Below are 15546 nucleotides of genomic sequence, written 5' to 3' on the forward strand. Positions count from 1 at the left end.
CTTCACAGGCTGAAGTTTTGGTGCGGACATTTGCTCCCCTCCCTCCCGTCTTGCTCTGCATAGATAATGTCTCTGCAAATGATTTAACCGCCCTCGTCGAGGCACCTTCCAGTAATTGAACAAGCAGAAGACTGGGTTCTTTACAGGAAAACAATGGTCATATCGTCTCAGATCTTCCTCTCCGAGACTCGCCCAACTGCCCACCCAGGATTGGACTATGAGGACCGCTTTAATGGTTTTGAGCTGAAGAAAGGAATCAGGTTAGCTTTGTCTTTAAGAAACGAAACAATACAAAACGATAAGTACAGAAGTGATTTTAAAGATGCTGGTGCCTTTCTGTGGGCACGGTTAGCAGAATGTCTTGCACGACTGGCACACGTCTTGCTGTATCCACCAGGGGGGTAAAGTGCTGCCTCGGGGTGCCGTTTGCTTGACTTGTCAAGCATCTAAAAGAGGCTTGCTAATAATTAAGGATAAATCGGTTTGGACAGAAATGCTGCCAGCGCTGCAAAATGTGCAGCAATTATACAAACTACTACAATAATGTTTCGGTTGCGATGTTAATAAGAAATAACTGGCTCAATAACGAAATGTTCTGTTCTGTGCTCGAGACAGCCTGACATGAGATCTCAGCTTGTTGCTTCAGGTGGGAATGTGGTTTGTGTCTACACGGCGGAGCAGGAGCCAGCTCTGATTGTGTTTTTGTTCGGCAGAATTGACCTTGTGTGTCAGAGCGAGGTTTTCTACGCCTTGTTTCATACGGAGCACCATTCCGGCGAATTGGCCTTAGGAGCCACTCTTGACAGAGATGCATTGTTTCAGGCGGCCAATAAAGCGGCACACTGAGTGGATACATCTGTGGACCTCATCCCGACTACTGTGCGGTGCTAGCAACAACACGGCAACTGTCACCGCTGCACCTGCTCCGCGCGGAGCCTTTTCCCCCTTCGGCGCCCACGGAGACTGCATCACTCCGCTCCCTGACAAGCCGTAGGCGCCGAGGCCCAGCTCAGGTCAGCCAGGAAGAGGGGGGAAAAAAACGTGATAACAGGATAAAAAAAATGTCAGACCTTAAAAAGAAACATTAAAATTCCTGCCCAGGGGGATTTTGGGAGCTCGGGTCTGGCATTGCAGATGGGTTCAAAAGTAGAACCTGATGTATGTATTTGTCCGGCCGCACTGACAGCGTGCCAGCAGGTTGTCTCCTCCTAATATTGTGAATGATGAGCAGAGATAAACGGAGCCGGCTCCTCTGGGCACTCAGGCCGACCCTGCTCGTGTATTCAGGCCATTCAGAAGTTGATCTGATCAGCTAAGAAGAGATTCTGGAGCATTAAAGGATTTTACTTCTCGTGGGCTCGCGGCCGCTGCCGAAAGTGATGGGGCGGATGGAGCAGCCGGTTCTATTGGGTTAGAGCGGATGCTGAAAAAGGGTTGTTGGGGGGGAAACAAAAGCGGCGCAACGTGGCCGCGTTCCTGCCCAACTCGACTCGGGGGCGCGAAAAGCAAAGCAGAGGCGGGAGGCGCGGGGCTGAGCGAGGCGAGTGCAGCTAGCCTGGGATTAACGCAGGGGAAGATTGAGCGACTGCGGCCGCTGACGGCTCTTCGCAGCCTGGATTGTACAGCTGTGCCAAGCCTGGCATCCACCTCTCCCTGCTGGATCCAACTCCTCCTCCGCTGCTGGGGCTTAGCTAATGAACATCTTAACTATGGCTGATAAGTAGAGCTCCCTGATCTATATGCACGTGTGTGTGTGTGTGTGTGTGTGTGTGTGTGTGTGTGTGTGTGTGTGGATGGAGACGTCCTATTATTTATGTATGCCCAATGAAAATCTGACACCTTAATGCATCTTTGTATTTGATATTTTTGGCATTTGCGCAGGACAGATACATACACGGCCTGCCATATAATAATAATTCATCACACCTCCCTCCAAATGAGGTGTGAGGCAGTTCCGCTGGTGTGAATTCTGCTGTAAATCACACATGCCTGGGACGCCTTATCCATTAGATCGACTTGTTTTCACGTTAAGGAAGGGGGGGGGGGGGGGGGGGGTGACAGCGGCACATAAAGCTCTTTATCAGTAAATATCAATACCTGATTTTTTTCTCCTTTCAGCCAATCAGTCTTATTCTTAGAGAGGCCTATAAAAGCCACCGGTTTAGTGGTGAGAAAAGGAGCAGGTTTACGCCTACTAGTAGGAAGCTGGAATACCAGGATACCAGGTTAAAGGAACATAAACTTCCTTTTTGGGGTTAGTTGGGTATTTGCACGGTGTTGAGTGGAGCAAATGATTGCAAGGTTAAATGCAGCCCAGCCATAAGGAGCTGGCCTAATGCATAGATCCTCGAATACGGCGCCTGGCAGTGGGCGCCGCGGTTATAGCTTCAGCATCGTCATGCGATGAGTGCTCCTCTTAGGTCATTGACGAAAATTTCGGCAGCGGTAGTGGGAAGGGGGGGGGGGGGGGGGGCTGTAAAGAGGACGGTCAACTGTGTAACGGGATGAAAAAAGCTGCCGCGGGTTTTTTTCTTTTTTTTTTGTCAATGCAGTGGTGCCGGTAGCATTTATCACCCTGAGCTGATTGCTCCTGAACGTGGAGCGAGCTGAGGGGACGCGGCTCCCGCAGCCATTACCATCAGAAACAGGTCCACTAGTGCCTCGCGTGGGCGAAGAGCTGCAGCTCAGAGAGGCCAGGACCTGCCTAAAGGATGGAAAAGATTGTCATTGCCTGCCTGTTAATATCCACTCTGTTTGTGGATGGTGGTGGTGGGGGTATTTGAGATATTTTGGCAGGAGTTAAAAATACCTGCCCACGATGAACCCCCGGGAGGGACGCCTTTAAACGGCGGCGTCCGAATATCGACACCCAAAACTGAGATCATCAGCTGGAGATGATGTTCTCAGGATGTAGCAGACGCCGCGACGCCCACGCGCGCTCTCGCTCCTGCCAGAGAGGGCAGCGTTCTCACCTGAGAAAGGCTCCTGTGCATAATAAAGGCTGAGCAGAGGAAGGTGGGGGGCACACACACTGATACAGCTATCAGCGGAGGTTCAGAAATATTCTGGAAGCAGAGATGGCCTCGCTGCCGCACTACACTTTAACAAAAGTTCAAAATTTTGGCGCCGAGTCGGAGTTGTGTAATGAGGCCGTTATAATGCGAGTCACACAACTGGAGCGTGCGACAATAGCCCCAAACACAGGCGCTAAATGATGCCGGGAAGGCCGCTATTTATAGGACAGACAGGCCTTTTCTTTGATTAGTTTGAAAAAAGGCCTTGGTATCTCCGTATGAGCTGCATTTCTAAATGCGACCCATGCATGACTCAGCTTTTCCTGCAGATCGTTCTAGAATGAAGCGATCGATAACGTTGTAGTCTATCAATTTTTATCAATGCGAGAAATGTTTCCTTGCATGCGGCTTCATGAATTATGTGGCCCTAGGTTCAAAGGTGCGATTGCCCCCCCCCCCCCCCCTCTCTTATTGTAAGACAAATTGGGCAATCTTAGAGTTTGTTCGTGACTCTGGCCTTTGGTATTCAGAGCAGGTGGGACTTATGACAGGCAGATCATTTCCTGGAGTGATTCTTTCTTCACAGCCAGCCTGACAGCCTCCTGTTTTTCCTGTATTTTCTGCAGCTTTCTGTCTCTTCGTGTCTCCAGATTCCCCCGACTTTGGACCCCCCCAACCGTGTTTGGTTATCGCCAAAGAGCAAACACAAATTAAACACACACAAGGTGCAGAGGCGCTGATTGCAGCACATCCTGTCCTGCTGTTGGTGGCGGTGGGCGATAAAATGAGCCATTTACATATTTTTTTAAAAAAAGATCTTTTTTCTTATCCATGCCAGGTAGGGCAGAGCACATCCCTCACAAGCGGCCATTTGTCCTGAAACAAACCCGTTTTTAATCTCGTAATGTAGTCCCTTACACACACTGGTGAAGCCCCTCTGGGCACCTTTTGTTTTTGCTGTAGCATCAAAATTAGCTCTGATATTTTACCAGCAGCGAGCGGCACTTGAGTGTCACTTGCTGTTACAGTAGCTGGTGGGTGTCGTAATAGGCGTGAATGCTGAGTAATGCTTCCGTTAGCTGCTGTAGCCTGCTGCTAACTGCTTTGAGTTGCTCCAAAACTCTGGTGGGTGACACGCTAGATAACACGTTATGGAGTTGTGGCCTGACTACCTTTGCATACTAACTGGCTCTTCTTGCACACAGGGGCTGTAGCAATTCAGCAACCAAGCAGCATCAAAAAAATTGCAAAGGAATAAAATAAATCAGGTGCACTGTCTGTATAGTTCCTAAAATCTCCATGGGGTATCAGTGGTTTTGGTCCCTTTTATTTGTATCGAGTCTACATTGAGAAATATCCTGTTCTTTGTTTTACCTCCTTGTTTGATGTATGCAACTCTGCATATGGACTGACAATTGTTACCCCCAGTTTGGTCTAAGAGGTGACCCCTACATGACTTATGCAGGCACAGCAGGGAAGTAACGGCCCAGGTGGATTGGTCGATTCCCTCACTTCCTTATTTAAACTGAAACTTCTCTCACATAAAAGAAAACCCTCCCGAAAACACCCTCTCTCTCTCTCTCTCTGGGTGTGTGTGCATGTGTATTTCTGTGTGTGTGTGTGTGTGTGTGTGGGTGGGGGGGGGGGGAGCTCATTCTCATCTCAAAGAGGCTGAACCGTTGTGCTGCGAGCTGGTAGGAATGAGATCCTTATGGCACCTTAGTTATTAAGAGAGGGGTGGAATGAGCTAGTCCGAGCTTGTTTGCATCACAATCCCACACAAGGTGCTGATGTTATGCTAATGAGCAGCGTGTAGAAGGCTCAGCCCCAAAACCGTCCTCTCTCTTTCACCGAGCCGGGTGAGGCCAAGGAGGAGTGACACTGAAACTTAATGATGTCGCCTGAAAATCCAGAGACACTCAAACAGCTCTATCTTTTCAGCGGCCCTGGATTAATGTGACATTTAGATACTGGCTGTTTTTGTCCCCTTCCCTCCCTCCTGTCCCTCGTAGGTTTAATTACCAGCAGTCACAGACGTGTTTGCTTTAAAATCCAGCATTCTTCTGGTCAAACTAAGAGTTTCAGGGAGGCTCAGACTTGGGGTTGACGAGTGACGACACCCTGATGTTCCTGATGTTGTTCCATGTTTCAGGTTGAGGCAAGCTTGCTACCCCCCCTCCGTCATCCTTTTTAGATTGAAAGTAGATCCGGCGGCACTGGGATAAAGTCGGCCTGGATGAATCCCACTTGTCGAGATTATACGCATCTGCAGCCTTGGTTTTATTTTTTCCACCAGGAGGCTGAGTCGTCCTTTATTTTGGCTGTGATTGTTATTCCTCCGAGACGCAAACGGGTTAAGAGCCTCAATTAGCCGCCAAGCGGAGGTGCACCAGTGTCTCTAATAGGGAAAATGATCATCCTTCAAATAGCAAAATCCGCTGTTCCAGAAATAGACGGAAAATGGGATCCTGTTGATGCAGAGTTCTGGAAAAACATGTGAAGTTCAGGTGAATCCGGGTCTTTTTGGAACGCTTAACAAAGCAAAGCAAGGAAATGAGCTTCCTTTGACTCACACATTCATCCGCCCCAACACACACTGATTCAGGATCAGTGTGTGCCCCTCATCTTCTCTGTTACCTTCCGTGTTCTGTGTTGCCCGCCTCCCCCCCGCCGCCTAAAAAATTAATCATCCCTGTTTAATAACGGCCGCCGATCACGGTGCATTATTGATGCTGAAGGTCCTTAATAGAAGGTTGGTGCGGGGGTTTTTCAACCATTCAGCTGTTCATTTCGAGGGGGGGGGGGGGGGGGGATGGGTGGAGGGTCACAAAAGCCGCTTACTGGTGCATGTCGAAGTAAATGCAGCAGCCTCTAATCACGCTCCGAAAACATTTGGCTTCTGACGGGCGCTCGGTCCCTTTCAGGCCAAAAAAGGATGTGAAATGCATGATTCCAAAATATTACTTTTGTCATGTAGCAAAGCAAAAGAGACAAATCTTAACTGTTACTTTTCTGTATAGTTGTTTGCATTTTAGGTCAAACTTTGTGAGAAATTCCGCACCTTGGGTAGTAAGAATGAGGAGCCGAGGCCACGGCAGATCAAACCCCCGGTTTGATTTCACCCGTCACGGTAAACTGGATCACGCAGCAGATATTTCTTTTATCGTGTCCTCATTTATTCTCCGAGTGAAAGTATTTGTGTGCACAAACTAATTGGATTGGGATTCAGGACTGGGGAGAGCGAGCACATCCCGCGTTGCATGCAGTCGGTGTGTTCCAAGGTGAACCGCGTCATGTCAAGGACTCCGGACTTGATTGGCAAGCGCTATCGGTGTGATAGTGCCCATATAATGGCAGGTCTCCACTTCCAGACCTTTCTATTTATCTCGCCGTATTAATGTCAGCCTATTAATTCCTAAGCGGTGGAAAAATTTGGCAAAGACCCCGTTTAACGGCCCAGGCCGGACCGTTCTTATCTCGGCGGACCTGAAAGGAATTGTTTCGCGCTATCGGCGGGCGGAAATGACATTTTGAAATTTCATTTGAGATAATCCACTTCACTGTCCAGTAAAACATCAAACTTACAACTGAGGAATATGCGGGGGTCCGGCATTAAAAGTTCCTACTGCAGGTGAAGGCATCTCTCAACGCTAATCGGATTTTTGTTGCATTGCAAAAGTGATTACGAGGATTGGGAGTTAATATACGTCCTGGCGGAAGGCCAGGTACCGTAAAGACAGAAATCACATGGGGGGGGATAAAACATGTTGACATTTTTAAATCCGCGGATGTGCGCCGATAAAACATCTCGTTAAAAAGACACCCGGACACCTTTCTCTGCGCTCCCGTTTCTGCCCCCGTAAACGTGTTGATTAGAGGTTCTGCTCGGGATCGCCTCCTCTGGTCGCCATATGTCTTGACCGTAGGGGAGCGCAGCTATCGATTAATTGGGTGTCCCATAAAAATGATGGGTGGGAGCCCGGCGAGCGGTTCGCTCCTGTAGCAGCATCACTTGCCTTAGAGGGAGGTGGAGACTCTTTTAACCTGACAAAAATATGGTTTTTCCTTTGTTATATAACGTTTTTTTTAATGATTATATAAGCGATCACCAGTGTCCTTCCCACAAACACCGCTCTACCCCCCTTCCCCCTCCCTGAGCAGAGGAGCAGTCCTGTTGTGCAGCATTTGACCGGGATTTTTGGGTGGGGGGGGGAGCTCTTGTCAGGGTCAGGGCTCGGGTTTTGGGGCAGGAACAGTCACGCGGCGTTTGGTCGGGTGTCATTCAGCTCCCCCGGCCCCACCCTCCCTCACGGCCCCGGCGCTGCACTCAATCATTCCCCCAACCGTGGGGTCAGTCTGATTCCACGCTGGCCCATATCTGACTCAGTGGGGGCTCCAGACTCATCCCGTCGACAGCCCAATCTGTCCCCTCTGGAGTGCGAATTTTCTGATTTATGCTTGCAAATTGCACATCTTCAGCGGTGCCGTTTCTGTCGGGAATATATTTCCCGTGCAGCTGACGCCGAGCGTCCTGAGCCCGTCCCCCAGGTACTCCACTATTATCCAATAGAGATAAGAGCTTCCTATATGAATCCATGTGTCAGGGCACTTTTGGGGAAACCATATAGAAACCAACTGTGGACCCCCACCCCTCCCCATTAAACCTGGATGGGTCCAGATTTCCTCATCACATCTGTCCTGTCCTCTCCTTCCTTGTGATGTTCCCTCACAATTAACATCCAAACTCTTTCTTGCAGTTTACTGAAAACTCGGGGGCTAATTCAGGGGTCAAGCAAGACTTGCAAGCTGTCAATCTTTCATTGTAACTAGAGTCTCTCTCCCTCCCCTCCTTGTGCACCCGGGTCCTTTATTCTCCCCTCTGCCCCCCCCACCCCCACCCCCCCACTTCTCCCAGACCTCGTTTATCCAATGGCCCGGCTCTTCTTCTATTCTCCTGTGGCCCTCTAACAGCCAGCGAGGGACAAACGGGACCTTTGTCTGCATTCTTTCACATCTGTCTCTTGTTTTCAGACCTCCAGTGAATTCAAATTTTAAACTGTCGTTTTCAATCACCCCCCCTTCCCCCTCCTCCCCCCTAATAATCCCCAGTGATTAAAAAAAAAAAAATCCTGATCTATTACAATTGTAGAATTAATATTGGACATTTCTGTGGGAAGGAATGGAAATATTCATATCTGACAGAAAAAACTGATGAAAAAAATATGAAAAACTTCCATCGACCTCAGAAACAATCAGATGTGAAGCAATTTTAAAAAAAACTATTCAAACAATGTTGTAGTATACTAGTGCTTTTATTTAGTTCCACTAAATGTGAGCTGGCTGACACTATTTCTTTTACAATATCTTGCGAGCTAGCTGCTTGCTCATCACTGTGACGCTGGGTTATGGGGGGGGGGGGGTTAGGGTTAGGCCATATTTCTTTTATCATACAAGAATGTGGGCTACTGTTGGATGTAGCATGCAGTTTGAGGAGGGTCTTGCATATTTCTATTGGAAAATGCTCGAACGCTTCCTCAAATTTAGTTTTTTTCCCCCTGCCCTCTGCTTTGAACCCAACGAACATTCCCGGCAGGGTTAAATTTTAAAGTCATGTTACAGAATATCTTATTTTGATGCGGTCGGCAGCTCGGAGGGAGACCAGTTTAGCAGGAGCTGCGCAATCAGGCGCAAACGTTGGTTTAGTTTCAACTTTTCTCCTGATCTCACTTGTGAAACCATTAACTTTTGTTCCCGCAGAGCTGCCGTTCACCATTTCAGTCACTCAATTGTCAGTTATAAAGCGTTTTGTTATATCGCGACTCAGGCGAGAGCACATATGCTGGGAGCCTAAGGGCCCACGCCCCTGTGGCTTCCCCATTTCTCTGAGTGCTTCAACATCTGTCTGCGGTGACGTTGCTATTTAGCGAAAACAGTGTGACGCCTGTTGACAATGTTGGCAATCTGTGCTCAATAATCATAGAAAATTGCTTCTGATCGTTTTGTCTCGCGAGTTTGAAGCCCCGCCCCTGTCGACGAGGATACTCTCACACAAGGAAAAGTTCAATCCAAGCCAAACGTCTCGTTTTTTTCCCTTCTCCCTGTGTTTGCTGTGAAAATCCTGCCCAACTCGAGAGCCATTTAAAAATGAAAACAGCTAAGGTGGGGCCGCTATTTCTAGTTGTGAGGCAGGATGAGAGCGGCGGCCCCCTGCCGAGAGGGGAAACCTCAGCACGTTTAATGAGGAGAACGGCAGTCAGGCAGTCTTCCTCCAGTCTGCGCCTTTGGTGTCTCAGCATGATTCCCAGCATGATACAAAATATATTAAAGTATAGGACCGTTATCATCGGTTTGCAGAATGCCCGTCTCCGTGTACGAGGGACCTACCATCGGAATTTTTCCGTGGTAGGGGGTCTCATCTGCCTCGGAGGCAAAACAGTTTAAAGGCGTGTTGTCTTTGTACTCACTGTCTTACAGACTGTCTTCTTTTTATGCTAAGCTACGATGACAGCCGGGCAAGAATAATCGTGTTGATTCAGCACTGTTATGTCAGACTTATAATTTTCTGTTTACATATGTAAACACAAGCACCCGCGGAGGTTTTTGGCCTGGCCCAGATGTACTGTAATTCCCGGTCTTCTGAGATGTCCCGCATTTAATTTGTAAAAGGGAAGAAAAACAGTCATGGGCCTATATGGTGCAGCACTTAGCACAGGAAGTTTGATTCCAGCTAAATTCTTTGTGTGTTTCTGGGTACTCTGGTCCACAAATATACCACTAAAATGTGTAATGTGCCAGCCTGGTGAACTATCCAGGTAGATTCCAGCACTTCCTGTGACCAGAAAAAGCAACAGCTACCAGAAGCCAAACAGATGGATATAATCTTTCTTGATATATTAGGCAGACAATATTTAACCCACTGGATCAGTTTGGACAACTAAATAATTCAATTAAAGTCAGAGTAAGGCGAAACACCAACTGGAAATGTAATTTAAGGAGTGTTTTTCTTTTGAGGTGGTTAGCGGAGCGGCTAGAGCCTCGGTTTTACAGTGGCTCTCGGCATGTCCCACGGTGACTGCGTTTTTGACTCTGCATGCATCACACGGGTCACAATGTGAACCGGAGGCAAAGCGGGTTGATATGTGAGGCTTGAGGGAGGTGGGGGAATAAAAAAACATCACTTCCAACAGCAGAAGCGGCAATAAATTCTAAACAATGTCTCCATCTTCTGACTACAATACCATATATGTATTGTCATTACGTTAATGTACTAAAGGCCTGCTAACATAGCTAATCATCATCAAGTCATCAGCACTCAGATGTCGCCATACTGAAACGTGCGCGTTAGTCGTGTTCAGCTCATTAACTGGGTTGAACAGTAAGACATTTGTGGACGCAGATGAAGATCCTTAAGTCCCACAATGCTGTAATGTGGAGAAAATCTTCTTAAGGCTGCGTTATCCCCTACGAACCTTTGGTGTAGGCCGATTATTTGCGGCTGGTGTCCAATATGTTTGGTCTCAGCGATCCACTTTCATTTGTCCGAGGCCGCGGCTGCACATTATTCCATTGAACCAAGTGCACTGCGGCTGCCTGCGCGCTCCTCCTGTTAACCTCCTCTAAATGGCTCTGAAATTAGAGGTCTCAGGTGAGGCGTAATGTCATAGCAGATGAGCTGATTATGGCAGGCTTAATTATAACTTAGTTGCCCATAATGTGCGCGCTCCGTGCACTTTCTCGGGGAGAGAAATATTGCGCCTGTCTGAGATCCCAGACAGACTAGATCAAAGGGTGTTCAGATGCTGGATTTCCTCTCGCTGAGGCGGACTCGCGCTGCAGAATTCCCCGCCATCTTTCAGTCGACTTCTCTCGTTAGCGGCTAATTCAACAGATAGCATTGCATCCCGTGAATCCTTAGGCTGCGGACAAAAAACACTTTCTAATGGGGTCCTGTGTGTCTTGTTGCCAGAGTGATTCCATATCCCAGGGTGCATGTGCTAATGGTTCATAGGAGTGAGAGTACTCAGCTTAGGCCGGCAGTGTAAACACGCAGACAAAAGGGAGCCGTTAGTTGTGTGAAACACATGCCTGAGCGTGCAGGTAGGCATTAGGTTTCACCCTACACCGTTGTATCGATGACAGGGAGGAGGCCATTTGCTTTTGTAGAGAAAGAGCGAAAACAAACATTCAAACAGACTCGTAGGGGGCAGACAGGTATGGATGAGGTGGGGAGAAGGGAGACCTGTTTTGAAGAGATGCGGTGGGGTTGAGGTGGGGGGGAGATAAAGTGGTTCTTGGTCGGTCACAACACAGAGAAGTGACCATTTGTCGGCGTTTCTTTATTTGTTTTTCTTGGGCCGGGGGCGGGGGCGGGAAAACAGATCAGTCAAATCCAAGCAGTTGCTCCACGAGTGCTGCAATTTCCCTCCAGTGAGTGGCAAATTCCGCGTAAATAACACCAAAATGTGGCAATTTTTTCTAAAACGGCCCCCGAGAAAATGAGCCCGAGCTGCAGTGTAGCACATTGGTTTCAGTTTTGGAAGACGCGTGTTGCATTCTGAACAAAAGAAGGGAAAAAAAGTCGTGGCTCCCCTCCACGGCGATGTTATTACGATGACCTAGTTATGTAAACACGTTTTAAATGATTACTGGAGCGACTTAAAGGTTTAAATTCTCTACAGCAGCTTGAGAACATCTGAACTGACAGTCCGCTGATAAGGTTAGCATCAGTGGCTAGAAGTCCAGGGAGGGTGGCTGAGGGTGGGCTTTATCTACTCCCTGGTTCCATCCAGCTTCACATGCCTGCCGGTGAAGTTTTGACCACGCTGTTACCATTAAGGGATTTCCCTGCTCAGGATTACTGACCTTCTCGGCTCCTTTTTGTCACATTTGTGCAGCTGGACATTTCCTCCCTGACCCAAGCCTCTGTCGCTCTCCCCTGCAGGTAGACCCAACGATGAGCATCTCTGAGGGCGGCCGACTCGGACTTCTTTAACCAGGGCCTCCTCCGTCACATCGCGAATCTGCCGCATCGAGCCGGGCGCCATGGCGGGCTCCCTACGGATGCTGCACACCCTCTGCTGGTTCCTCATCACGTTAGCCCACGTTCACTCGACCGAAGGTAAGAGTCCAGGCTTGGTTCCCCCCTCCATTCGGCTCTCCTAGCCTAATGTAGTAACACGATCCGGTGCGATGAGATCGTGACTCACGCCAGAGCTGCTCCTCTGAGCGCAGGCGGCGCTCGTAAGTGATGCAGTGGCGAGGACAGTCGGCGCAGGAGGACGCGGGATAATCTTAAGTGGTTTCATTAGTTGGTAAATTGTGATTTGTCTGAGATTTTCTGCTTGAAAGCGCCAGTTGCTCCCAGTGGCATCGGCGCTGGATCCATTTGTAAATTCTCCGCTAAAACGTTCCGTCTCACACAGATTTCACACGGTGCGTTTTAATCATGCCGCATGTTCGCATTGGACGGAATCGCTCTCTGCTGTATCGTAATTAGGAGATCTCATGCGATGTTTCCTTAACATGTCAGGGCTTAACCACAAGAATTATGACTGACTGGATTTACAATCAATCACAGCTGGTTTCTGATGACTTAGATTTTATTTTGGAAGTTGAAACTCAGTTTTACTGGTTTATTTTTAAGTTGTTGTGCTCTTTCTGAGTGTTTTTTTCGGGGGGGGGGCAAATATGAAGCCACAAGTATCAACTTTTAGCCACTTTTGGTCTCAACGGACCGACGGAACCCGGGGGGCGCCGCCCGTGACCTCAAACCATCTGCGATGATTTGACTTCTGTAAATGGTATTGTGAGATAAGCGGTTGCAATTCCGAGGTTTAGGTGTTTAAAAGGGGGCAGGAAAGAGAGCCGCGACCCCTGGCTTCTGCCCATGAAACGTGTCTGAGAGGAGGGAGGGGGGTGTTGGGAGAAGTGGATGAGGAAGGGTGAAGCTGTGCATGCTGACAGGCAAATCCACATGATTTAGAGGTGACACCCGAGGAGTCATAAACGGCGGATCCTTCATACGAGGGGGAGGATGAAGCAAATGCAAAACAAAGCGGCGGCGCCATTTATTGATGACATTATTAACTGACATCTTCCTCCTGCCGGTGCCGATCTGCCCTCACCTCCTTCCCATTTCTCATCTCTCGGTGGAGATCAGCCCAGAAACAGATCATTACAAACAACATCCCCAAGTAAATACGCTTCATTAAACCACGTCTACGCCCTAATATCTTTTTAATGCATTTTTATAATTGAATGCTGTAAATAGTTTAAAGTTAGGGTTTTTTTCCACCCTTTCCCCTCTTTTGTTTTACATTTGAAAGATAAACGTACAGTAGCTGTTTCATGCCTGGGCTCTGTGTAGTTTGGACAAAACTAAATAAAAAGCTTTCATTTATACTTGTCTGGATTTAGAAGGGATTTAAATGACTAGTTGTTCTCTCCGCTATTAAGAATTTGGCTCAAACCCTTTTTTTGGGTGCAGGACTGTACAAGAATGTTTTTAATTACTTGATTTGTTGGTGATGTTGTGCACCACCTTCACCCAGTCTGAGACATCAGAACCACGATAAGATCTATAGACAGAGAGGAAGATGAAGCGAAGATATTCCGGTGGCTAATTGTTCTGATGCGCTGTCATTGTTTGGGTCTGCGGTCGAGCCTCGCTGGAACACAGATGCTGCAGTCGATATGGGCGTCGATACGTAGAAGATGATATGAATCTGATTATCATGGAGGACTTTGCCTGTGCCACAGACTGATCCCGAGCGGCAGTGGCTCTAACAAAAGTCAATATTTCTTCCAAATTCTGTCCGGAATGTTCATTTAAGCAGCACAAACAAAAACTTTTCTCCATTTTTCAGACAATGTTCAATCTTTCCACGTCCACATGAGTGTTTCCCAGACAGCATATTGATTTTTTCCTTTTTTTTTACTAATTGATCCAGAAGCACTTATTAAGGACTTGACCCTTATTAAGGTCACATGTAGCGATCTGCTGCATCACTGGGCCTGATTTCGTGACTAGAAAACATCATTATCAGATTTCTGGAGTAATCCGCTTAATTAATTGATCATGTAAACAGCATAATTATCGGATTAACACACCTAGATTGGTTCCCAGTACTCCAGTGTCTCTGTGCATGTGTAACTGTTAATCCGATTTATTTCGCTCTTTTACTTCTGTGCACGTATTTGAAAAAAGAAGAAAACATCCTAGATGATAAAAACTCAAGAAGTCACTGAGGAGCCACTTCTGGTTCGTGACCTCTTGAGTCTTACATCGCTACCTACTCTGAAAGAAATGAGATAAATGGACTGGAAATTGATTATCACATTTCTGAAGTGCATGTAAACGCATCAGATCAGATTCTTACAATCATCACATTACTCCCAGTTATCGGATTTTCCAATATTGCAATTAGCCTAAATAAATCACACATTCAAAGACAGGTGTGGTAGTTAACCTAGAGGTAAATATTACAGAATAAATAACATTAATTAATATACTGGACAGCTTCAGTGTAGTTTCCCAGCAACCCACGTTGAAACTGACGATAGAATTGATCGTTAGCTTCAAAACTCATCATCTTCATTTTCAGGGAGGTTGCTTGTGTGAAGCTGAGGAAGAATTTGAATCAAGAGGGAGGAAATTTAAAGCAATGTTGATAATTCTCATTTTACCTGCATTATGCTGAACTTTAAAATCGTGCCGGCTGTTTCATTTTGACAAACACGAATCGAACCAAACAATGCTGAGCCCGCCACGAGGATCATACATGAAAGGGGTTAAACGGCAGTCTTTGATGAGACTGGACCTCACAACTCCGGTATTTTTATGATTTACAGGCTGAATTTCAGTGGCTGAGCTAAAGCCAACACGTCCGACAGGCCGCCTGTTCCCTGTGCACACCCTGAAACCACACTTGTTTTTCCCTCAGAGCTTGAAATGTTTGAAGTACTTGAGATTCCTCAAGGGCAATACGGAAGGGCACCTATAAAAGTCCTCTTTTTGTGCGATGTGAAAGGCAAAGAAACAAGACTTACAGCCTTCATCTCATGCTGAAAGGAGCGAATTAGACAATTGAGGTGTTCTGAAATATAATTACTGCAAGTAAAAGCCTGAGGCACGCTGTGAGACCAAACCTGCAAGGACAGGATACGCCTCCTTCCAGCTGCTGTGCCGCCGCCTTTTCAGTTTTTACCCTTTTGTGTGGCTAATAAAGCCTCAGAACTGTTTAAACGATTAAACAATGACAGCTCCTGTTTTATTTTGCGGCACTGGAAACTGTTGGGAATTGATATTTTGCAATATTTCAATGGATCGAAAGAAGAGAGTGAAGTTGCGTCACCACACTCTGTCCCCACCACTCTTGATTTGGCAGTTAAGGTACAGTGGGATATCTCTCCCTCGCCACTCCAAGAGAAGCCTCGGCCAGTTTTTACAGCGTCCAACTAATTTTACGTGGGAGTTTCCTCAAAACCAGTTAAGTGTAAAAGGTCCAGTCGTTGCTTTGTCTCCTGGGTCTTT

General features: G+C 47.4%; 1 protein-coding gene across 24 annotated transcripts in view; it reads left to right on the forward strand.

Moving 5' to 3' along the window:
* Positions 1-15546, forward strand: part of adgrl2a (adhesion G protein-coupled receptor L2a) — a 76953-nt gene that overhangs the window by 5250 nt on the left and 56157 nt on the right. For all 24 annotated transcript variants that reach the window (XM_029827955.1, XM_029827956.1, XM_029827942.1 and 21 more), the window contains exon 2: positions 11956-12132. In XM_029827955.1, the coding sequence (XP_029683815.1) occupies positions 12057-12132 (76 nt within the window). In that variant the 5' untranslated portion in view covers positions 11956-12056. The remainder of the gene's footprint in view (positions 1-11955; positions 12133-15546) is intronic.

Source organism: Takifugu rubripes, chromosome 20, assembly GCF_901000725.2.
Source record: "Takifugu rubripes chromosome 20, fTakRub1.2, whole genome shotgun sequence".
NCBI lineage: Eukaryota > Metazoa > Chordata > Actinopteri > Tetraodontiformes > Tetraodontidae > Takifugu > Takifugu rubripes.